This window comes from Panthera pardus, unplaced genomic scaffold (genome assembly GCF_024362965.1).
Source record: "Panthera pardus isolate Hobbes unplaced genomic scaffold, ASM2436296v1 HiC_scaffold_1, whole genome shotgun sequence".
Lineage (NCBI taxonomy): Eukaryota > Metazoa > Chordata > Mammalia > Carnivora > Felidae > Panthera > Panthera pardus.
In genome coordinates, this window is record NW_026526654.1 from 21744753 (window position 1) to 21769799 (window position 25047).

The 25047-nt window shown below is 48.9% G+C and overlaps 1 protein-coding gene and 1 pseudogene across 2 annotated transcripts in view; one reads left to right on the top strand and one right to left on the bottom strand.

Annotated features, from left to right (window-relative positions):
- The window catches only part of STK24 (serine/threonine kinase 24), a 124283-nt gene extending 100514 nt beyond the window's left edge, over positions 1–23769 (top strand). For both annotated transcript variants that reach the window (XM_053893169.1, XM_053893127.1), the window contains exons 5-11: positions 91–248; positions 10051–10236; positions 12532–12677; positions 14172–14301; positions 15579–15647; positions 18332–18468; positions 22732–23769. In XM_053893169.1, the coding sequence (XP_053749144.1) occupies positions 91–248; positions 10051–10236; positions 12532–12677; positions 14172–14301; positions 15579–15647; positions 18332–18468; positions 22732–22768 (863 nt within the window). In that variant the 3' untranslated portion in view covers positions 22769–23769. The remainder of the gene's footprint in view (positions 1–90; positions 249–10050; positions 10237–12531; positions 12678–14171; positions 14302–15578; positions 15648–18331; positions 18469–22731) is intronic.
- On the bottom strand, positions 4942–7390 carry LOC128776548 (40S ribosomal protein S3a-like; annotated as a pseudogene).
- Positions 23770–25047: the final 1278 nt, after the last annotated feature.

Here is a 25047-nt window from a genome sequence, read left to right on the forward strand (position 1 = left end):
GACAAGAGACTGTACGTGTTCTGGAAGCACTAACGGGTGAAGTCGAGCAGCACAGAGCGTCAGGAGGTGTCTTGGGGTCTGTTTTTGCAGCTGCCAACGTTCTGCTCTCTGAACACGGAGAGGTGAAGCTGGCTGATTTCGGGGTGGCGGGGCAGCTGACGGATACCCAGATCAAAAGAAACACCTTCGTGGGTACCCCCTTCTGGATGGCGCCCGAAGTCATTAAGCAGTCAGCCTACGACTCCAAGGTAAGGGCCGACTCTTCCTGTTTTCTGGGTCCAGAGAGTTGTCTTTTGTGACCCAACCTCACAGCTCTTCCAGGTGGACCAAAGCAGGTTCCTTGAAGCAGGACGTGAAGGTAGTTCTCTCCGACCTTGGTTAGAAACAGATTTCATCTCTGTCTCCTACATCGTTTAATACCCTTTATTTATCCAGCCCACAGTTACTGAGTTGTTTTTTTTTTTTTGTTTTTTGGCTTAAACAATGTGTGCTCGATGGTGGTGGGGACCAGAGAAGGAGCCCATTGGAAGGTAGGTGTGGCAGAACAGAGGACCAAGGTGGCCAGAATGGGTTCAGGCCTCCTGAGACGGCCAGGTAGAGGCATATGGGTCCACAGAGAGGGGTGGAGATTATCTGTCTATAGGTGGTGCTCGAAGCCTGAGCGGGAGTGGATGAGGGAAGGGGGCCCTGGACAGAGCTCTAAGCATAGTTAAGGGACAAGCATAGAAGGAGGCTCCCACGAAAGAAATGGAGAGTTCATAAAAATGTTAAGACCAGAGTCTGGAAAGAATATGCTTTTAGTTGGTGCTACAGGTTCTTCCTCTCATTATTTTTAATTCTTAGTTAGGATCATTTATTCTCAGAGGCTCCTTCCCAACAGGAGGCAAACCATAATTCTTCTTTTCCACCTTTTTTACCTGTCAAACGTCCTCTCCCAGTTTTTCCTGGGTTGTTTTCCCTGGTACCTTCAACTTTCTTAAATTTCCTAGTTTAGACTATAAATCCTAGGCACCTTGCCTCGGGAATCTTTGATTTAACTCCCCTCTCCCCCAGGCTGCTCATTCTCAGGTTGTACACAGAATAATCGTCACACGGTCCACAGAGAATTAATTGGTTCTTCAGAAGTTTCTAGGAAAACAAATATTTAACTCACATACATTTACATGCTAGGCGTTGTTTCGTCTTTTTAAAATGGGAGTCTTGTCAGCAGACAGTAAGTAGACTTTTCCTAGGCACAGAACCTTCCGTCCGGCCCTTTGGGCATCGGTGGGAGCCATCAGCTGTTTAAAGAGCAGATGTTGTATCAGAGTGGCAGGTGTACCTGCTTCTAGCATGGCAGGGACCCACCTAGCTGTCTCACTTTTAAGTTGTGGTGTGGCTGTGACTGCCATGGTCATGCTGATGGCTTTGGTAGCCACTGGCCGGTAGGTGACTGGTGGGTTTTCAACCCCTAGCGTAACAGAGCTCTGTGGGCTTCATCGTGCTTTTTGCCCTGTGGATGGGTTCCCTCCATCCAGAGTCCTCTCTGCAGCCACCTTTGCTGATGGGGTCATAGCATTTTAGGGCTTGACCAGTCCTCTCTCTTTATTTTAGGCTAAGGCCCTTTTATCGGAGTTCATAAGTCTAGATTTTGGTAGGGACCAGAACCCAAGTTTCTGAACTCATCTGATTACACCACACTGATGGCTTTCTTCTCTTCCTTTCTAGTAAATGAGCTGATCAATCATGGCGCTTGTGACTCTGGATTCAGTTCTTGTATTTTCAGTATTAAGACACCCATCACTGGTCACTTCACATTTTTTCCTCAGGGAGTGGCCTGGTTATCCAGGACCTTCCCCTTCCTCTCTTTCTTCCTCTTGCAGGGCCACTCTGGACTTTTGCCCAAGATGTGGCCTCTGGCAGCAGAGGTTTTACTGCATCATAAAGCTTTGCCACCTTTTTTCCCCTGGAGTTCTTGTCCTGATCCAAATGCTCTTATCTGATCAGTAGGTGTTGCAGTGTTCTTAGGTAGATTTAAAGATACTGGTCTCCAGCTCTGGGGACGACCGCTTGGCTGGGGAGCTTGAGAACGTAGATGCCACTCTTCTCCCTCTCTTACTCTGGCTTGTCAGAAGTGAATTCTTTCATTTGCCTGGGTCATAGCCAACACCTCTCAACTGGAAATCATGTGCGAAAATTACATTTATGTGAACTTGGCTTCCCAGATTTGTTGACCCAGGAGGTGTGGAAAGTGCAGATAAGGCTAATCTCTATGTCTGAGTCTGGGGCCTCGGGGGATAACGTGACATTAGTTCCCTCCCAGTAGTTGTGGCTCTGGGCTAGCAGCTTTTGTCTGGAACAATGCCTGATTTACAGATCCTCTTCCAGTGACTGCCTCCCTTCTCAGAGGCTGGCCTGGCCCCCTGGCCGGGTGCTCTGTGCTCTTGGAGGGGCTTTGTGGTTACTCTGCTCTCCTGATACACAAACTTATTTGGTTTGCTTTTCATGGGCCCCTTCCGGTCTTCCTCAGGTGTCCATCCAGGCATTTTCTCCATCAGCCTTTGCATTCCAGAAAGGAGTGCACAGCCCCGGTGGGTGGTTCTGTTCCCATCACTTTCATTTTTGGTACACTCCCTGTTGTTCAAAGGAAGGTCTGGTTGGGCCAAGGATAGCATGCACCTGCCTTCCTGGGATCTTCATCTTACTGGACCAAAGTTTTATTAGTTAATTAACTAATTAAAATTTTTATTCGTTTTATGTGTATGTCTAGAACCTTGTTTAACGTAATGACCTCTTGAACCCGTATCTTTGACTGCTTGTCATTTGTCCAGACTCCTTAGGTGTCCTGAATGTGTTTGTACACAGAGGACGTACATATAGGATGTCTTATGTTGATCTTAGTTCATAATCTAAGTACGACATTATTAGGTCATGATTACCCATGTGTCTTAAGAGCCTTATTTCTGTTACTTTTAAGGTGAAGTAGGGTAGCTTGGTTTATTTAAGAAGCCTTGAGACCTAGAAGATGTGCCAAGGGAGATAACTCTGCTCTCCCATAAGGAAGCCTTTGCTTTCAACACTGAGCAGGGGCTTGGGCTGGAGAACATTAATCTTTCTCCCTCCACCCCCCCCCCTCGCCCTTTGTTTATAAGGTTATGGTGATGGCATGTTAGCAAATGGATTGGACTTGTGTAAAGACATAGTCCGTGTTCCATGTCCCTTTTGTGTATTCATTCATTTGGTTATTGCTGTAGTTGTGCCCAGTGCTAAATAATTGTATCTCCCATGAGTAATTGCAGTACTGGGCAGGTAGCTCTAACAGGGAGCGGGGGTGCAGGGAGCTGAGTGAGGAATGTCAGAGCGAGCTGGGGAAGGCTTCACAGACCCCTTAGAGATGAGGGAGGGATGTTCGACCCAAGTCCAGTGTGGGAACGGAGAGACCTATGTATCTGGATTGTAGATTGTGGTGAAGAATGTAAATGAGGCTGGAGAAATTGACTTGCCTGTTAACTGAAATATCCTGTAGACCCTGAGAGGCTGGTGTCTGTATTCTCTTGTAAATGACTTTTCCCTTTTTATGGCCTCAAAAGCAGTACATACTGGAAAATATGGGGTGGGGGGGGGGTGGCGGGTGATGGAAAAAGAAAAACATCTGTAGACCTATCACCCCAGCACAGGCTTAAGTTATTTTGATGTCCAGTCTCCAAAATAACCATATATTGTCTAACCATGGTGAAAAATGGCAATAGGTGATAGATGCGTTGGTGAAAAAAAATTGTTAAAGATGAGTGAAAAGCAGCAGCATTAGCCCATCAGTTTTTGGAATCTGCGTGGTTGGCCTGTTCACTGCAGCGTGTGATTGGCTCTCCCTGTCTGGTGCTGATCCGCTGGCTTCCTCTGGTTCCAGCACAGGATCAGGAATTACCACAGACCCCGCTGCGAGTGATGAGTCCTGGAGGTGGGGGCAGGATAGGATGTGAGCCAGAAGGGAAGACATGCAGCTAGGAGAGTAAACAGTAGGCTCTCAGCACGAAGTAGTGATTGGGGCTTTTCTAATCAGCCGTGTGTTGATGTTTGGTGCTGAAAGGATTTTTATACCTTTATATGCTGCTTATAAATGTGTTCCTCAGTACTGCATCTAAGTAAATAGTTTCTGTCAAATCCTTTTTTGACCTATGTTTTGACTAGTTATAACTGATTTGGGATTCGTATTTTTTTCTTTTCTTTCTTCCTCTTTTTTTTTAAAGATTTCCTAAAAAAAAATTTTTTTTTAAACGTTTGCTTATTTTTGAGAGAGGGAAAGAGACAGAGTGTGAGTGGGGAAGGGGCAGAGAGAGAAGGAGACACAGAACCTGAAGCAGGTTCCAGGCTCTGAACTGTCAACACAGAGCCCGACTTGGGGCTTGAACCCATGAACTGTGAGATCATGATCTAAGCGGAAGCTGGGCACTGAACCGACTGAGCCATCCAGGTGCCCCAGAAAAGATTTCCTTTTATTAACCACCTATATAACACTTCTAGTCCAGATCACTGCAGCTTAACAGATCACTTCCAATTCACAGCTATTTATTAACTAAGAGCAATGGATAAAATCCATACGCTAATTCAGAAAACTTCACATCACCACCAGTTTAGAACATCTAATTCACCAAGTTTAGATGATTTAAAAACAACAATCAGAAATTAAACATCTTTGGGGTGGCTGGGTGGCTCAGTTGGTTGAGCTTCTGACGCTGGCTCAGGTCATGATCTCATGGTCTGTGAGTTCGAGCCCCGCATCAGGCTCTGTGCTGACAGCTCAGAGCCTGAAGCCTGTTTCAGATTCTGTATCTCCCTGTCTCTCTCTGACCCTTCCCCGTTCATGCTCTGTCTCTCTTCTGTCTCAAAAATAAATAAACATTAAAAAAGAAATTAAACATCACAAATAAGATTTTTTATTTGTCAGCATTAAATGTCTGAATTTTAAACAGATTCTCAGACTGGTGGCTCCTATCCATCAGCTCGTTCAAGTTTAGCACTGGTTTCATCCCCAGTAGTTTTTCCAGAACTACTGCCTTCACCATGAATCTGCAGGAGTTTTCCTAAATCAGATGTGGGCTTCTTCAGCATTTTTACTTTTCTAACAAAGACCTCACGGAGTGGACAAATAGACTGATAAGCCTTTTCTGTATCTTTTCTGATGCAGTCTAGAATGAGTTTATAAATTGAAAAAAAAAATTCTTTAATGTTTATTTTTGAGAGAGAGAGAGAGAGAGAGCACAGTCAGGGGAGGGGCAGACACACACACACACACACACACTCACACACACACACACACACACACACACACACGCACACGCACAATCGGAAGCAGGCTCCAGGCTCCCAGCTGTCAGCACAAAGCCCAACAACACAGGGCTTGAACTCATGAACTGTGAGATCATAACCTGAGCCAAAGTCAGACGCTTAACTGACTGAGCCCCCCCAGGCACCCCTGTTTAGAATCAGTTTATTGACCACTTCTTTCAAGTCATTTATCTGTACCTCTTGGGTCGTGATTTCTATCACCTTTTTCCAATTTTGTCGGACCTGTTGGTGTTGACCATAAGTGGTCTTCTGCATCTGGTGGTTGCATTTTTTAGTAAAACCAACACAACATAGACGAAGCAAATAACCATCGGTAATCATGACATCACCATGAGCTTCAGTCCTGGTCTGCTGTGTTTTGACCATGGAGCACATTTTCTTACAGCTAAGATCCATGTCATGGAAATTAGGCAGTTTTTGCCCTGAACATCCTCACTAAACAGCTTGACTTTCTAAATGCAGTTTTATCGTTCCTGCAAATCAACAAGGCTCACTTCAAAAATACAACCCTTGAGGCCATCAGATGTGACTTTGGTTCCTTGATTTCTCCTGACGAGTGTTTTTCCAGTATTTCTTATATTGACAATAGCTGGTACTTTCACATCGTATGCGTCTTACTTAGAAAATGGACCAACCACTTTCTTCCTGGCTCCCTTTTTGTCACCTTTCATAAGGCACTTGTTCTGACCACCGCCATCGTGCTGCTCAGGGAGCCAAAAGGCGGGATTCTTGTTTTGTTTTGTTTTTCTCCCCGCTCCTCTTCCTCGTGATTATAGACAGTTGACTGTGGTTCCTTCTAGAATATTTTCTGTTCATAAATTTTTCATACCACTTACAGTGTGTTGTATCTGCAGATTTGTAGTCAGCTTACTTTTACTTAATTAACATGGTATTACAAGGGTTTAGAATGTTGTATTTTAGTAGCAACCCCAGCCTCACTGGCAAGAGTCTCTGATCATCAATACCAGGTAACTCTGTGGTCACTTAGGAGCATGCCTCTAGAACCGTGCGTGTAGGAAAAAAAGTCCGTTCACAGATACGTATCTGCATTTCAAAGCGCCTGCCCTTACAACTGTTGACTTGGGTTTATATTGAAAACCCGTTTGTTTTCTTTTAATATCTAGTTTCGTGTTTTTCCCAGATGGCAGTAAAACAGGTCTCTTCTGATGCCTCAATTTTAATTGCTTTGGAAAATGACCGCCCTTCCCCCACATACTTTTATTTTAAAACCCAGACACGTGTTCCCATGTGATGCCACATTTCCTAAATACAGTAATAGATAGACTCTGGTGTTATTTCTGATTCTCTGTCAACAACGTCGTCACATGTGCAGTATTTCCATAAATATGTTAGAGCAACTTAATCATTCCTCCCAGGTTTAGTGTGAGAAGTGCTGCTGTTGAATGTTTTGGGCAGCATACACCATTTTCTAAATCTAAAATTACTTATTTAGGATAGATTCCTAGAAGTGGAATTAATTGGTTTTAGCAAGTGTGGATATTTTTATGGCTTTTGATACATAATGCCAGATTCCTTGCCATGTGTTCAAGTGTCCATCAAGTTTTCCACATTAGTCAGCAGGGTGTGAGATGTCTAGAGAGGGAGTCCCCAGGGAGGAAGATGCTCGGGAGCCCCCAGAGAAGCCCAGGGAACAAAGGATAGAGGGGGATAGAGGGGAACCAGGTGCCCAGAGGCCAGGAGCCACACACCTGGCACCTGGCTGATCTAGGAGGATCCAAAGAGGAATTCAAGAGCTGGCGTGACACATGGGCTACTGACTCGGCTGCCTGGCTGGATGGCACATGTTTTGCCATGACGAAGCTGTACTGGCCGGCCCTCCCGGGGGACGCAGGAGGGCGATGCCTGTGCCTCTCTGAAGACCTTGGCAATGTCTTATGGGTGGGGCTGAGAAGGCGGCTTCCTTGGCCGACCTTTGGCCTGTACTGACGTGTGGAAGCAGGGGCTGGGTCCTTGAAATGTTGTAGCTGTCTGCTTATTGTCCGGCCTCGAGCCTGAGGGAAGTAAGTGCACGGGCATGCCACGAGAGGCCGCCAGCAAAGACCATCGTTGGTCTGGCCTTCCAATTACCAAGTTTTTAAGTGGTTGTGGAATGCTTGGGGGCCTGGAGGTGGTCCCAGGGGTCAGTGGGACTAAGGCCCTGTGTCTGTATGGCCGGGAGGCAGATGGGTGCCAAGCAGCAGGCTTTGCAAAGAGCAGCAGTTCTCATGAAGTCCAGGAAGGCGGGAGTGGCAGCTGGACGTTGAGGGGAAAGAGCTGCCGCCATGTGAGGGCTGAGTGCTGCCCCGCGCTCGCATCCCTCCCTCCCTGCACGCCTGCTCTCGTCCTGCCGCACGCCCCCGTGACCCAGCTTCCCCCTCCTGGAGACAGGCACTCTGCGGTCAGTCACCTTCTTGCTGATTTTATTTATTTTTTATTAAAAAAAAAATTTTTTTTTAACGTTTATTTATTTTTGAGACACAGAGAGAGCATGAACAGGGGAGGGTCAGAGAGAGGGAGACACAGAATCTGAAACAGGCTCCAGGCTCTGAGCTGTCAGCACAGAGCCCGACGCGGGGCTTGAACTCACAAACCGTGAGGTCATGACCTGAGCCGAAGTCGGACGCTTAACCGACTGAGCCACCCAGGCGCCCCCTTGCTGATTTTAAAAGCAACTACACATGTGAACTGAAGCAGAGTCTGGGCTGCCAAGGGAAGGCAAGTGGGAATATGGCTCCCCGTGCCGACTCTTCCAGTCCGATCCCTGTAGGACGAGGAATTTAGAATGGGGCTCGCTGCCTGTTGCACCCATCTTCACTGAGAACAGAAGAAATGGAGCGTGTGGTTGGCCCCGACCGCACGGGCTGCCGGGCGGGGAGATAGCCGTGAGGGTCTCTGGCACTCACTAGGGTTGTGAGGACACGGCGGGTCTTGAAGGTCAGAAATGTCTGTGTCCTGCCGTGACCCGAACGGTGTCTCAGCCTTTCCGTTTCCTTGCCGTAGAGTGAGTGTGAGGGATCGGTTAGGTTCTGATCTGCCATGGGTTTCCAGTGCCCGGTGAGCAGAGCACCAAAGGTGTGGTAATTGCCGTGGGGCAGAGGCCACCCTGCCTCCTCCCCTGCTTTACTGGCCCCTCGGTCCTGCTGTGTCCTTAACAGCGGCTGTCCCCTTTGCCGGGGGCTGCTAGCAACTGCCGAGGGAGCCTCCTTAACTGCTTTCTCCAAGACTACCTGCTTTTTTTTTTTTACTTGCCTCCCGTGGCCATGGGGTTCGGTTCCCCCCAGTTGACCCCCTGTGGCCACAGCAGGTGCTGGGCAGGAGTGGGACTGGGCAGCTGGACCCCGTGTGAGGCCTCCTGCTTCCTGCCAGCGGTGGATCTAACCAAGCCCCTAGAGCCAATTAACCTGTCATTTGACAGGAAATACAGGAGCTTGAAAAACAGCAGTAATTGACTCCAGGAAGAAACCAGACAAATCCATAATTTGGGGGCCTGTTTCTTCCTCAAGACAGTGGCACTGGGGAGATGGGGCAGGGTGCAGACTGTTGTACATTAAAAGAGCCTTAGGTGACCTGCCGGCCGATCGCAAGGTATGGGCTTCCTTTGGATCCTGATTCCAGCAAGCCGACCGTGAAAATACTTTTTTAAGAATTGAGAAGATTTAACTATTGTTACAGCATATTAAATTATTGTTAAGTTTACTTATTTATTTTGAGAGAGAGCACGAGCAGGGGAGCAGTAGAAAGAAGGAGAGAGAGGATCCCAAGGGGACTCCATGCTGTCAGTGCAGAGCCCGACGTGGGGCTTGAACTCACTAACTGTGAGATCATGACCTGAGCTGAAACCAAGAGTCGGATGCTTAACTGACTGAGCCACCCAGGTGCCCCGTATTATTGTCAGTTTTAAAATTACTGTTAGTTTTAGGTGTTGATAGGTAGTAAAAAACCCTTGCAAAGCTGAAGCAAAGGGTGCACGTCACGGTGTGTGTGATTTCCTTTACAAGGCACTGTGGCAAAAAATAGACAAAGCCCATGTGGCAAATTGTTAATAATTAGTAACTTCATGTGATGAGTCTGGCGGGGGGGTACATTCAGTTAATATTCTCCATTTCTATGTGCGCTTGAACATTTTCATAAGAAACCCGTTTCCTTTAAGTTCTAGGCACTATGTGAGGCACCTTGCTCAACCACCCTGGTATTATTCCCATTTTACAGATGAGAGAACTGGGCTCATAGGCTAGATATTTTGTGTAATGTCATAAGGCTTTGGTTGTAGAACTGGCGTTTAAACCCAAGTCTCTGGGACCAGTGTGCCTGCTCTCGACCTCACAGCTGTGCTTAGTCGTAAGCTGGCTTGATGGGATGAGTCGCGGAACCCCTCCACGCCCCCAGTGTGCCCTCTCTGCTCACCTCTCCTTACCCATCCTACAACTCCGGGGACTTCAGTTAACACGGAGTGCCTTGTACTTCCAGCAGTAAATGGAGGATGAATAATTGTAAAAGCTGCCTAGGTGCAGGGCCAGAGGATGTTTTATGTATTAAATTTTCTCCTATGTGTCGCCTATTTTGAAATTATTCCAAAGCCTTTTTTCTGTTCACTTAAAAACAATGATCTTCAAAACCTCAGAAGTACACTGAGATGTGTGTGAGTTTTTTTTTCCTTCCTTAAGAAATCTATTTATTTGAATTTATTCACTTCCCGGTGTCTCTAAAGATGCTCTGTTGTTGCAGGCAGACATCTGGTCCCTGGGCATAACAGCCATCGAGCTCGCAAAAGGGGAGCCCCCTCACTCCGAGCTGCATCCCATGAAGGTTTTATTCCTCATTCCAAAGAACAATCCCCCGACGCTGGAAGGCAACTACAGCAAAGCCCTCAAGGAGTTCGTTGAAGCCTGTTTGAACAAGGAGCCAAGCTTTGTGAGTCTTGCAACCTCGGGGCGGGTGTCTCTTCCTGTGCGGCCACACTTGGTCTAGATACATCTTCTTGGAATTTCTGTAATCGCTCTTGTCCGAGTCACCATTGTCTTCACGATCTCGTTGATTTTTTTTTTCTAATTTTTTTTTTTTAACATTTATTTATTTTTGGGAGAGCACAAGCGGGGGAGGGTGAGAGGGAGAGGGGGAGACGCAGAATCTGAAGCAGGCTTCAGGCTCCGAGTTGTCAGCACAGAGCCCAATGCAGGGCCTGAACTCACGAAACATGAGATTGTGACCTGAGCCAAAGTCGGAAGCTTAACCGACCGAGCCACCCAGGCGCCCCACATTAATTTTTTTTCTACATGGCTATGATTGATTTGAGTTGCAAATTTTTTATTTATTGTTTATCTTGCAAGAAACAGAAATTGACTTATTTTCTTTCAGATTGTCTACCATCTCATAACCTCATTGAGCCCGAAGACTGTTCTCCGTAATATTATATGTGGAATCATAAATTTTTAATATTTATAGTGAAAGGTCAGGCTATTTTAAGCCGTTTTTAGTAATCGCGAAGTCTGGCCAAAAAAATAATGGCTAAATATGTCTTTAAAGTAGATGTTTTCAGGTTCTTCTTGGTGTGTGTGAGGAAAGAAAAGGCAAATAAAAAAACAGAAGTGAATCACCCACCTTGCCCTCCTATCCTTTCCTTTTTACTCTTTTTTTGGGTACAGTTGACCCTGGCAGAGTCATATGGCAGTAACCCTATACAGCGTTAGCCGAATTGTCTCTCAATCAGGATATATCTTTGAAAGTTACCTTTGTATTTCGGTGTTATGTATAGCACCGTATGCCCTTGGTTTGTTTCTGAGTTTTGCAGCAGCATTGGCTGAAGGCCAAGCCGAAGCCCTTTTTTAATGAGCTCCTATCTGAAAAGGGGTGACTAAGTTTACAAGAGCACCATGGTTCTCTAATATGCCAGCTTTGTGAAGGAATGCGATGGGGAAATGCAACATTTTCTCCGAACCTCTGGGGGTGCAGCCTGAGGCCACACAAGCCGGCATCTCAGGAAAGCATCAGGTGTCAGGGGTGTGGACTGTTCCTCTCTCTGTCGACACCACTCTGGACGTGCTGTCTTGATGTGAGCCCCCCGCCACGGTGCAGCAGCACTTAAGAAGATACACCCGCGATGTGGACTAACCTTCCCATTCCAAGTCGACTTCTAGTATCTGCCTACTTGCCCAGTGCACACATCCCCATCCCTGCCTGGTCCCCACGCGCATGGAGGGAAAGGACGAGAAGCTGAGGGTTTGAGCGCCTCTGACACACGTGGAGCTTCACAATCAGGGAAACTGACAGGGAGGGAGACATAACCTGAGGTGACCCAGGTTTTCTGTAAGCTTGAATTTGAGACACCTGCCCGGCTCTCATGAATAAAGCTTTAGTAACTCGGAGTAAGTGGGACCTTAGTCTAACTGGTGTTGTTTGTGTGTTCTTGCTGTTTGCCCCGGTTTGGGCTACATTCGTTTCTCCCTGGGAAGCCATGCTCCCCGTAATGATTGGGTTTGCCATCCTCAAAAGCGGTTGCCAAGTTCCAAGTATGCTGTGTGGCTGTGGCCAGGCTGAACCCAGGCCCTGGGTGAGGGCCTCGCCCCAATCCCAGGGGAAGAGACAGACTAAGGAAACCAGTATTTCTGAATTGGGGAAGCTGATGAGCCAGGGAACTTGGGTTCTGTTTTGGTATCAAAGAAAAGGGAATCTCTTGGCTCCTCTCTAGTTTCCTCTAGATGTAGCCAAATGAACATTTATCTTACTGTGTTGGGGAGAAGGAGCCAAACGTTAACATAGAAGATCACCAAGGTAATACAGAATATATATTTTCTCTCCTGCCGGCATTTGTAATAACATGTCATGTGAACACCGGAAGGTATGTGTTCTAGGTGTCTTGAATGATCTCTGAAATTCTCTGACACGTTTCCTGTGTAAATGTGTTTTTCTAGAGGAAGGTTGTTTGCTTTCATCAGATGGTTACCTGTAGAATGTTCAGGACCGCATTAGATACTAAGTGCTGTGTGTCCACACTGAACGTGGACTCCACCCACGGGTGCCCAAGGACTGTTGTTTGAATAATGGCTTTGTTACGGAAACAAACTCTGAAGCAGAACTTGATCTTTAGTTTTAGTTTAGTTTTAGCAGGCTTGTTTGACATTTTGAGGCAGAAGTCTGTCCTTCAGGGCAGAATCAGAATGCAGGGAACTTCATCTTATGCTTTCTCTCGTTTGGTGGTTTGTTTCCCAGAGACCCACTGCTAAGGAGTTACTGAAGCACAAGTTTATAATACGCAACTCAAAGAAGACCTCCTACCTGACCGAGCTCATCGACAGGTACAAGAGATGGAGGGCCGAGCAGAGCCACGAAGACTCCGGTTCTGAAGACTCAGACACGTGAGTCGGCTCCCCCGGATTGTAGGGTGCACATGAGCCGGGCTGCTGTGGGGGTGGGGGTGGGGGGTGCCTGTGAGCCCTGGGCACGCGTCACGTTCGTGTGTGTTCTTGTCTCTTGTTTGGGTGTTGTGGGGGGTGGGGAGTGGTTGTTACTGCCTTGCTTGTGAATTCAATATGTCTTTAGATAATCCGGCTTGATGGGGATTCCTGTGTTTGCACGGGACAGTTTGGGAGCCTATTAGCCTCTTTTTGTTGCCAGTGGAGTCTGTCCAGGAAAAATCTGTATGGCGGAATTGCTCTTAAAGGACTAGAATTGGCCTCCTCCTTTTCTTCTTCCTGCTGTTAAAAATATTGATCAAACTGCCTTAAAAGTATTTTTTAAAAGATAGAAACGTATGTTTTTATGATCTCGTGTTGTGTTGTGGTAGACACTTGGGTTGTGCAAGCTCTGTGGGAAGCTGCTTACTAAAAACTGGCATCAAGTTAAGCCTGTTGGAATTCCGTTAGCTGAAGACACGAACGAGGTGTCGGGGGAAGCTAGACCACCTGCTCTGACGTGAACGTGGGGGCCGTTAGGACAGTGTCCTGAATACAGGCTGTGAGTCGCTGACAAGACATCCAAGAGGATGTCTCCAGTGTAGAGTGGCATCCAGGCTCAGGAGGCGTGTAGGCGAGGGTCATGGATTTTAAGTCATCACACTCTAAATGGTCGTTGGAGCCACGAGAGTGAATGGTGCTGCCCAGATTCCATCTGCAGAGTGCGAAGGACCCGAGGCCTAGGGCCGAGTGCTGGGAAGCACCTAGAGTAGAGGACGATCCTGTGGATGACCCGGGTCAGGGGTGATCTGGGTGCAGAGAGCCTGCAGGGGAAGGGTGATGAGCAGGAACATTGAGGCTCAGGGCTCAAGCAGGTGAAGGACTGAGCAGTAACCCCCTTGTCCAGTGGTGTGCTGGGCATCAGTGGCCTTTGGGCATCAGTGCAGGGGCGAGGTTGGTTCTGGCGTGAGTAGAAGGTAAGGAATGGAGGCAGTGAGTGTAGGTAACACATCCAAGAATTCAGACTGAGACATGGCCGTAGCTCGAGGGGCGGGTGTGTTGAGGGAGCCACAGGCCTGGCTACTTGTTCATGGGAAGGAGACCAAGAGGAGAAAAGTGCCCTCTGGGAGAGGGGTTGTCACGCAGCGGGGGATTGTCTTGCAGAAGAGACGCCTCTCTCCCTTTCAGGAGGTGGAATGGAAAGTGTGGGTGCGGCCGGCACTGTGGGAAGTTATGGGAGCCTCAGTCTGATGGTCTCTTCTTTTCTCTGAGGCAGGAGGCAAGGTCCTCTTCTGAAAGGGGGGTCAGGGGGGTGTGGTGGTGGAGATGGGAGGTAGGGGTGGAGTCTGGGGGGTGGCTGGGCAGTGCACAGTGCTCGGTTGGGGCAGGAGAGCGTGGGTCTCCTTGGGACGGAGCCGTCCGCTGGCTCACGGAGTTGGCCTGAATTTCTCTACAAAGGGAAACAGATACCGACAGCCAGGCATCTGGAGGCAGCGACTCTGGGGATTGGATCTTCACTATCCGGGAGAAAGATCCAAAGAATCTTGAGAATGGAGCCCTTCAGCCTTCAGACTTAGAAAGGAGTAAGGTAACGTTGGCTCAGCGACTAACACCTGTCATCATCAGCCAGTGGTGGTCCTGTGAGTCCCTTTTGTGTGGAGCCTGCTCCTTTACTGGGCAGGCTTTTTTGGAATCTCGCTGTCCCTGAATTGACAGATAAGAGGTTATGTTGTCTGGTATCCTGCGATTTCACTCCTATGTGGAATTTGAGAAACACAACAGGTGAACATAGGGGAAGGGAAGGAAAAGATAAAAACTGAGAGGGTGGCAAGCAGCAAGAGACTCTTAAATACAGAGAACAAATTGAGGATTGCTGGAGGGGACGTGGGTGGGGGGTGGGCTAAATGGGTGGTGGGCATTAAGGAGGGCACTTGTTGGAATGAGCGCTGGGTGTTATATGGAAGTGACATATCACTGGGTTCTACTCCTGAAGCCAGGATTGCACTGTATGTTAACTAACTTGAATTTAAATTAAAAAACAAAAGAAAAAAAAAGAAAAAGATTCTGTCTCATGACCCAGAGAGTCAGACCTGAGAATCTGGCCTCAGGTCTGCTCTGCAGAGGCTGCTGCTGTCTCCCCACCCCACCCCCAGCCCTGCACCACCACCGTGGAATCCGTTTCCTGACGCTTGCACATTAGCAGGGGTCAGGGTATTGCTTTGTGTATTGGGGTTACTCATAAAAGGTACCAGAATTTTGGGATGAAGTTTTTGTTTAAGATCTTAAAAACAAATGTAGTGCTTTTGGTACATATATAAAACCTTACTTTGATTAATTGGTTTTATGCCTATTTAAGTTTATGAAAAACTGTATTTTTAAAATCTTTTTACAGCACAGTGGCGTAGTCCCTCTCCGGCAGTGTAGACCAGTGGCTGCCCCCTGGCGATCCTATAAGTCTGGCTTTGATAAGCAGATAGGAGTTATTGTAGAGGTTGCAAAAGTAGAAAATAGGCCGCTGTCCTACGACAGTCACTTGGCAACAGTCAGCTTCGGTTCTGGTTTATGTAGTCAAGTCCCACTACATAGGTAGCACAGTGTTGGAATACAGATGCCACTTTTGGGACCTCGTGGGTCTTTCCATTTGGAATCCGGACCCCGGTTTCCCCACTTGCGTGCTTGTTGCGCATTGCTGCAAATGAAACATTGTAGTCTGGTGAAAGACAGCAAGACAGACCCATTGGGTATCCCCGCAAACAGACAGCATTTCAGATTTGATGTGATGCATGTCTGAAGTCTACAGTTGGAATTGTTGCAGTATGAATGTTAAAATACTTCTCTCTGATTACCTTTTCTTTCTTCCCTAAGATGAAAGACATCCCAAAGAGGCCTTTCTCTCAGTGTTTATCTACAATTATTTCTCCTCTGTTTGCAGAGGTAAGATCCCCAGTTGACTTTGGGGGGGGATGTGGCGGGGGAAGTAGTGGGGAGCAGGGTCCTCTTTCTGTGACATGTTGCCCGTAGCATTTGGGAGGTTAGAAGAAGTTGGCACAAGCAGGAGGAGAGTCCGCACCGTGGTCCCCTGAGGCCGGCTGGGATTGGGCACGGCCTTCCCGGCGCCCCTCCTGGGAAACGTCCCTGTGATGTCACCTCAAGTGTTCTGGCCCAGCCCAAGTCTCTGTGTGACCAGGGCGATTTTCAGCCTCAGTTATACTACCTTCTACAAAATCCGTTTGGCTGTAGTGTGGTTGCTTTGCCGCAGACAAGTATATGGTGATGTAAAAAGTAGAATTTTATTTGAAAGGAGAAATCGGATTCCCTGGAGACCTCAGTTGTCCTAGAGTGCCCCCATATTTCACTGGGATCCTCCTGTAGTCACTTAACCCAGCAGGCCACCAGTGTCCCCAGTGAGCAGCCCCTGTCCCTCCTTCGTTCTGGGACTACACCCATGTGCTGGTTCCCTGTTCCTTCCCCGGGGAGCCCCCCACGTCCCCACCCCTGACTCATGTAGGTACCTATATGTATATGGCATTTTGAGATGTTCTCAACAATAGATTTTGAAACTGAAGATTATTCTTCATCCAGTTAGTAGGTGATTTGAAAATAAAGTTGGAGATCTCCCTGTCCTTTTTTTTGAGACCCGCCCCGCCCCCCCCCCCCCCCCCCCCCCGGCCCGGTGTACGCGCGTGCGCACACACACACACACACACACACACACACACACTCACACTCAGGCTGCCTGTAAGATAATTCAGAACGAGTCGCACTCTAGTACCTTCTGTTTGGTGATTCAGAGCTCCCCAGGGGAGCCTCCATGCACACAGGCTCCCCGCCCTGCTCACTCCACTTGGCCTGAACCTCAGTCACACAGTGACTCCCCCTTGGCAAGGTCCCCCCTCCTCCCCCCCCACCCCCCCCCCCACCCCCCCCCCCCCCCCGCCCGGTGTCCGGGCTGGCTTCGTCCAGCTCCTAGTCCTTCCCCTGCCCAGGATCTGCCCTCTCGAGCTTGCCTGAGGGGCCATGCTGGAGCCTGGAGTGTGGAGTTGAAACCACTGAACGCACGGGTTTCCCACAGGGCAGGTGGAGGCCTCTCTGTGTCCCTCTTTGGCTCTCGTCCTGGCTGATTTTTCTGGGTACCTGCACTCTTCCTCTTCTGTCCATAAGACACCATCTTGCTCATTATTGTGTAGTTTGGGAGAGTGGTCCTTCAGGCTTTCTGGATGTTCCCTTGCTCCCCTGTGATTTGCCATTGGCGCTCCACCAGCATCAGGCAGTTTGGGAAAATGGCATAGGTATTTCCTGTTTGTCTGAAGCCATGTATTTTTCGTGGGGCGTATGAAGAAACTGTTCTGGAATCATTATTTGGAATTAATGAATTAATCCTAAATGGAATACTGCTTTGATTTTGATTTTTTTTCCTGCTAGCCTGAAGGTAAAGTCCCAGGTATCTCTTCTTTGTTTTTATCAGTAGTACTTGGTAACCACACGTTTGAAGTGTTCAGTGTGTGTCATTTTACATCATACTCCAAAACTCCTCAACCCCGTGTCTGCGGATGCACGTGTTCCTGACATCAGTGGGTGCAGGTGGCTCACTCCGGTCGGGGGCTGATCAAGCAAGGGAGGAAAACCGAGTGGGAAACAGGGGAAGGCAGAGGTTACACACTCAGGACTTGTAAATGCTGTTCTCTGTGGTTGTTAAGTGATGGGGAGTCCTAGACAGACACAGGTGGCCACCTCCCGGTCTGCCACACTACAGTCTGTGACCAGCAGGAGCCCAGCGAGCGAACCCCCCTCCCGCGGCCCCTCCAACGCCACGGCTTCCGGTTCCCTCGTGTGTCCCTTCAGCCGGCGGAAGGGGGAAGTGTGGTCAGGATGGGGTTGGTGCCGGGAGTGATGTGTTCCCAGCAGCTTGAAAGCGGAAACTAAAGGTGAATGATTTCCTAAAGGTGAAATCGAGGAGGGGGCTCTTGTTTGGAGAGGCTCAGCCGTGCACCTGCTGCGTGTTGCTGGAACAGCTTTCCTTGTCACGGGGCACGTCTTGGTCGCATCCATCCCAGAGAGGGCTTACGAGTCATCAGCCTCACGTGAGGCGGTGCTGAGGACACTGTCGTGATTTCTTATGGGGGCAGAGGGGCCGATAGGGACGCTAGCTTCCCAGAACTTAGGGGTGCCAGTTGGTTGCACGAAAGAGAATGTTTTGATAGCCCCTGGGTCCAGAAAGGCCATTTGCTGGAGCCTTCAGAGCCAGCTCCTTACCACCAGGATCTAAGCCACAGTGCACGCTGCAGCTTTGCTGTGGAAGCCAGAGCTGAGCGACTTCGGGATTGCTTTTCTGGTAGAGATTAAGGTCGGAGTGGAACGAGCAGAGGGACGGATGCCTCGATCAGATCTTGAAAAGATGCACAGAAGGCTAGCTGTCTCTGTTCCTCGCTAGCAGAGGTGGTGACGTAGGTCTGACTCCTGCCCTTCCTGTACAGAGTGCTGTCACGGAGCTGTTCCTGGAAAGGAACAGAAGTGGGCAGCGGTCTGGGCTGGCACGTCGTGTAACCCTGTATAGGAGGCGCTCGGCAATCCCCGTGCCCATGTGGGTCATGCTGCTCTTCGTGTTTGTGTGTTTCCAGTTGAAGGAGAAGAGCCAGTCGTGTGGCGGGAACACGGGGCCCATAGAGGAACTGCGTGGGGCCATCTACCTGGCGGAAGAGGCCTGCCCTGGGATCTCAGACACCATGGTGGCCCAGCTCGTCCAGCGGCTGCAGAGGTAACTGTGTCCAGGGAGGAGGGCCCTGCCGTGTCTGCCCTGTGGCTCTCTCTGCCCTTCCAAGGGACTGCTGGTCAGCCCTCTCTGTCCCTGGGGCGCTTCGTTCCCGGTCGGGTGCTGTTAGCTTCCTGCCACACGGTTGAAACAGAATCAAGTTTCAGAATGTTCTGAGTTCTAGAACTCAATCACTGTAAAAGAATGATAGGAATCTGGAAGGACCACAGACTTTGTGAGACTGTAGCTCTTACCACGTAAATGCCCAGTGCCTTTAAAAGGCCCCTGTCTGCTCCTAGTGAGGCAGCCTGACCCTCCGCCGGAGAGGTGTGCTCCTTACCCACGTGTTTGTAACGCGCTTGGTTTTCTGCTTTCAAAGTCAGGCCCACGGTGCCAGAAGTTGGGGCTCGGTGAGTTAGGACATGGGTGTGTTCGCTTCCTCGGGTGCCTAGGCCACTTCTACCCGCCCCTGGTGCCCGGGAGCCCTGCTGTGTCGGCAGGTGTGGTCTGCCCTGCCTGTGGCCCTGGGGTGGGGGTAGGGGGGACGGCCTGGGCTTCCCCACCCACTCTCAGACTTGCGATAGCCTCCTTGTGAAGGTCGCTTCGATGTCACTCCCGCGGAAGGGCAGTCATTTGGGGGGGTTGGAGAGAGTGGAGAGGTGTGTTGTGACCCAGGCTCTGCTCTGCACCCCCAAACCTTTGCCACTTTCCCAAAAGCCAGCCACGTCATGGCTTTGAAATTCACCTCCTTGGGACACCTGGGTGGCTCAGTTGCTTAAGCGTCTGACTTTGGCTCAGGTCATGATCTCATGGCTCGTGGGTTCGAGCCCCCACATCGGGCTCTCTGCTGTCAGTGCAGAGCCTACTTCGGATCCTCTGCCCCCCCTCCTCTGCCCCTCCCCCACTTGCAGTCGGTCGCTTGCTCTCAAAAATAAACATTTAAAAAATTTAAAAAAGAAAACAAAAAGTACCTTCCAGGTGAATTGTGAATTGTCCAGGCTCCCGAGCCCCTTCCAGAGCAAGGCCGAGCCTCAGTGACAGTGAGGAACATTTCAGCTCTTTCCAGAGAGGCTGCCTTGACAACACATAAAGAAGTTGGGGGCACATTGGGTTCCTTTTGCCACTTGGAAGTGATGGCCGAAGGGGCTGCCCTCTGGCAGGGGCCGAGCCCTGGTGAAGGGGGACGTAGGGGCCCGGCCTCGCTCCTCCCTGCAGGTTTGTCCCCGCGGCCACAGGCTCCTTTGTAGAAGGTGTCTGGCCTTCCCAGCCGGTGCTCGAGGGCTGCTGGAGAATGAGGCCCGTTTACGTGGCCGCCGCCTATTCTGAGGCTGGAAGGACTCTGTTACGCTTTCGGGTTTACCCCCCTCCCCACTGTTGACAGGAACAAATCTGAGGCATAAAGGAAGAGAGAGCTGCAGTCACCCGTCCGCTCACCCGCACAGGGGCTGACAGGTCTGCGTGTGCCGTCCCGCGTGCACGTGCAGGGACGGTCGTGTGGCATTGTTAGAGGGCTCACCGGCTGTTGATCGTGAGACGATCCTTCTCAGCTCCTTGGCTGCCCCCTGTTCCTTCATAATAACTTAATGGCCACTTTTCTCATTTCTCGGAGCAGTTTGGACTCCCTTCGCTCCCCATTCTAGCTGTGTTTCGAAAATTCCTGTTAAAAGGAGCCCTACAATCACGTGGCTGGTTCTGGTGGTTCTGTGCGTGGTCTTGGTTTGGTTTGCTGCTTTCCTAGTGTCCCTTTTAGGACTCTTTTCCACGTTGTCTCAAACTGCCTGAGATGGTTAGCAGGGATGCCTGCACATGACCCGCTTTCCCGAGGTTCCGGGGCACGGGGGTGTGGCCTGTGCATTTTTGTTGATCTCTCTGCTCCCTCCTTGGCACTGTGGACCCAGGGGATCTCCACCCGTGCTCTCCAGTAGACAGTGTGAGCCACGCACAGAGCTTCAGGTTTTCTAGTTACCTCATGAGAAAACCGGAAGAGTGGAACAGGTAAAGTTAGTTGTAATAATAGATTTTTTAACCCACTGCTTGCCACATCTTTTCATCATCCACACGTGGTTGGTGCACACTGTTACCGGGGAGGCGTTTCGCACCTGCTTTTTACCAGGTCTTTGCAGTCCGGTGTGTTTTACGCTTCACAGCACGTCTCAGTGTGAACTGGCCACATTTTGGGGTCTTGGCCGCCACTGGTGTGAGCGTTGAGCATCTGTAAGTCAGATGTGATTGCCGCTGTCCACATCACGTTTAAATTTGTACTCGCGGGGCGCCTGGGTGGCTCAGTCGGTTGAGCATCCGACTTCGGCTCAGGTCATGATCTCGTAGTTTTGTGAGTTCAAGCCCCGCGTCGGGCTCTGTGCTGTCAGCTCAGAGCCTGGAGCCTGTTTCGGATTCTGTGTCTCCCTCTCTCTCTGACCCTCCCCCGTTCATGCTGTGTCTCTCTGTCTCAAAAATAAATAAATGTTAAAAAAAAAAATTAAAAAAAAAATAAATTTGTACTCTCCAAACACTAGTCCACGTTCTTTCTTCTGGCCTCCAGACCATTCTGTCTTGTTTTCCTTTCCTTTGTCATGTGCAGATACACTCTCCTCTGCAACCAGCAGAGGACCCTGCTCCTGGGGGGCCCTTAGCTGGGTCCCCACAGGCTTTTTAGCAGGTGCTGTCCATTCACTCTTTGGAGGCTCCCCGAGCTCTTGCTGTGTGTTCCCCACCCAGATGCCACCATGCCACAGTGGCCACTGCTGCTGCCTCGTTCCCGTTTAGCTCCATAAAGGCGGTCCCTCAGTGGATCACCTCAGAAAAAATAAACGATTTTTGTCTAAAGCATTTCAGAGACTTCTGTGTCTTAATTTGAATTAATGCGTGGCTCTTTTTGCATGGCATCAACTCCTCCCATGGCTTAGGCATTTATATTTCTTGGAAAATGAGTTTTAGGATCTGTGGCTGGAGCCTGCTTTTCAAGAAGATCTTCCGTGATCCTTTCTCTGGGAGGGTGCCAAGTATTTTAATGCCTTAAAAGAGGAGCCAGAGGTTGGAATGTTTGACATTCTCTCCATTGAACAGGTCCTCAGCCCTCTCCTGTGACTTGGGCTCTGTTTTGAGGTAGCCGAGGGGATCTTGGCCATAAGAGGACCCCGCTCCTTTTTTGTTTTTATTCCAGAGCAAGATAGTACTGCAGAACTAACAGAAACCAGAAGAAAGTGCCATGACCCCACCAGTGCAGCCCAGTTAGGAATATCAGTTTTGTTCATTGGCTTCCATTGTTCTATACAGATCATAAATTTACCCAACTTTTTACATGTCTCCAAATTAGTGCACATATAAGTTTTTGATGTTCTATAGTATTTAGAATAAATTGTGCATGTGAAACTATACATGTGTACTGCCTGTATAATTTTATGTACATATTAATTTGTGCGTATTTCTCATGTTGCTAAATGTAATTACAATTTTTTTAATTTAAAAAAGTGTTTTTAATGTTTATTTTAGAGAGAGAGAGCAGGGAAGGGGCAGAGAGAGAGGGAGACACAGAATCCGAAGCAGGTTCCAGGCTCTGAGCTGTCAGAGCCCAACGCGGGGCCCGAACCCATGAACTACGAGATCATGACTTGAGCCGAAGTTGCATGCTTAACCGACTGAGCCACCCAGGCACCCCTATAATTACAATTTTTAATCAGTTTAAAAATTTGGTTAGTCTGTCTAGCCATTTCTCTACAGTTGGACATCAAAGTTGTTCCCTGTTTTACAATTACAAAAAATCTAAGAGGCAACTTTGTGCAAAATATACGGCTCCTTCTTTGGACTCCATTTCTGAAACAGTTCTAGGAAGTGGATTACGTGAACGAGCATCGATATTTTTGTGGCCAAAATGGGTTTTCTTGTGCCCATCTGTAATCTAGCCATGTGTATGTGTTTGGGTTTTACTGATTCCTTAATTTTAAAAAATGGACTGTAAGCGAAGCCATGCCATTTATTGTTCTGTTCTTCAATTCTTTCCTGAAGAGACCAAACGTGTTCTCATTTTCCGTTACAGACTTTCAGTTCTTCCATGGACTGAATTTAACCTGTGAAAAGTTGTGTCGAAATCACAGTTTTCTTAGTTTTTATGCATTGTTTAGTGATTAACCCGCTGATATTTGCCTAATTTTTTTTATGACTTGGGCTTGCCCAGCAAAAGTAGGATTTGGGTGGTGGTTTGGATTTTTGCACGGAGGTTACAGAAATGACATTCACTTCTGTTTCTCTTTTTTTTTTCTCCCCCTCTAGATATTCTCTAAGTGGTGGAGGAACTTCATCCCACTGAAATTCCTTTGGCATTTGGGGTTTTGTTTTTCTTTTTTTCCTCTTCATCCTCCTCGTACAAAGTCAACGAGAGCCTTTGCTGACTCGGCTGCAGTGGTGCGCCATCCGGGGGCCGTCCCCCCACCCCGAGCCGCCCGTCCCGGGGCCCCGCGCCGCCCTTTCTCCCGGCCTGCACCGCGTGAAGTCTCCGGGGGGGTGGGTCAGGTCGGCTCCTTCAAGCGATCATTTTATTTTATGGTTCTTGTTTTTAATTTTAGCCAGTGTGCACATATCAAGGAAAGTGTCTTTAAAAACAAAAACAGGCCCTGAAATGTATATGTGGGATCACGATAAGGCCACATCCGAAATGAAACCTCAGGTATCCTGCTTTAAGTTGATCACTCCCCTCCCCGGGAGATGGGGAATCGCTCTGGTGGGTCAGTGTACAGATTGTATATAGTGTCGTTTTTACGGAAACCCTTCTGGCGTGTGTCAGGAGTCACCGTGTACAAATTGGCCGAGTGCTTCTGTAGATAATGTCAGTGGAGTAAATATTTGACAGGCCGTAACTCGAGTCTCTTGCCTTGCCTTTATTACATGTAAATTTTGAATTATGTGATCAGTGATTTGGGTTTTCTTTTGTATCTGCAGGGTTTGCCATTAATGATAATAAGCACCCCTCCTGCGAACACTCTTTGTACCTCCACACACGCACACCGCCCTCTCGTCTGCCCGACAGCCCTCTTGGTCCCCGTAGAGGTTGATTTCCTTTCATTTGATGGTACTATTTCTTAGTGTTTTAAATCGGAACATATCTGGCCTCATGAAGCTTTAATTATTTTAAGTTGCTCCCCGATGAAGTGCTCTCGTCTTAACATTTGTTTGAAATTGTGCCACTGCCAGCCCCGTGCCCGCTGCACCGTCCTTTCTGGTAGGATCTCCTGTCGCTCCTTGTGAAACCCGCGTATCATCCTGCCCACCTACAAGTGTCTGAATGCTTACACGAATAAATTTTATAACGCACTTGTTCTGCAGTGTGACTCTTGAAACGTGACTCTTCAGAGGGCAGTGCACCTGTCGTGGAGGTGTGTGAGTGTGTGTGCGTGAGTGTGTGTGAAGAGGGTGAGACACTTCAGCACTTCCAGAAAGAAGAGCCCACCGTGAACCTGCCGCATGTCCAGGTCTGCTCCCTCTGCACCGTTCAGAAAAGATTGGTCATTGAGAAGGTAGAGCTAAATATTGCTCGTTGTCAAATCGCTCTCTCTTCCCAGGGACCTTGAGGGTTTTCTTTTCTTCAAGGAGCCCGGGTCTGCTCTTTGTCAGCCGGAGGGGTCCGTATTTTTCTGGGCTTGTGGCAGGACCTGGCTTTGCCAAGGTGGGAGGCAGGAGGAAAAATTTCTGGGTCTCTGGGATGGGACATCGAGTTCCTGCAGTAATACTTGACCAGGTGCATGTGGCACTGTTCTGCGTTTGTTGATACAAATCGTTGTCCTCTCTTGCTAGAGTAGCAGTTCTCGAAGGGGAAGACACAGGATTTTGGGAGCAAGGAAGGTACCGGCTAAACTTTGGGATGGAAGGTCTGGCAGGTGCCGACACAGCGGCCTGGAAGTCCCAGGGGAGAGCAGAGGCCCTGGGCCGGAAACGTTTGGGCATGTGCTGCTTGTCTAGATGTGCTGATGGAGTGTAGATTTCAGAGTCTAAAATTAAATCATGATTTCTTAATTAGGAATGGAATGATTGGTTTCTACGAGGGATGCATTTTGGTGGGGGGAAATAGAACTGAATGAATTGCTGACTCTCTGTGTGGGTTTCTGCATCAGGAATATTAACTTGGGTGACGGAACTTGAGAATGTTTCATTCCGTGTTTCAGCAGAATGTTTTGTACGAGCAAACGGTTTGTTTCCCTATGTGAGGCATAAGCCAAAGATCCGTTTTGTCCACTGCGGGAGAATCGCTCAAAGAAGCGAAGCGGTGTTCCCCCGGAGTGGGCGGCTTGTCTGATTGTCAGCCAGCCGGTGCAGACGGCAGCTTTCTGATTTAGAGTTCACTTTGCAGGTGGACAGTGACCTCAAGATCACATGCAAAGCCAGTCTCAGATGGAAGCGGTGGTCCTGCTGACTGGGAGACTGGATTATTCCAGGGAAGCGAATCGGTGTGAAGGGTCAGCACGTGTTCCAGTCGCTAGACCGTAACACACCGAGCCGTCTCCCAGGCAAAGATTAGTCTTTTAGACCTTAAGTGAGTGTCTTCTGTTGATTGAGCTTCTGGGGGGAGATGGGGTTTGGGAGGGTGTGAAGAGT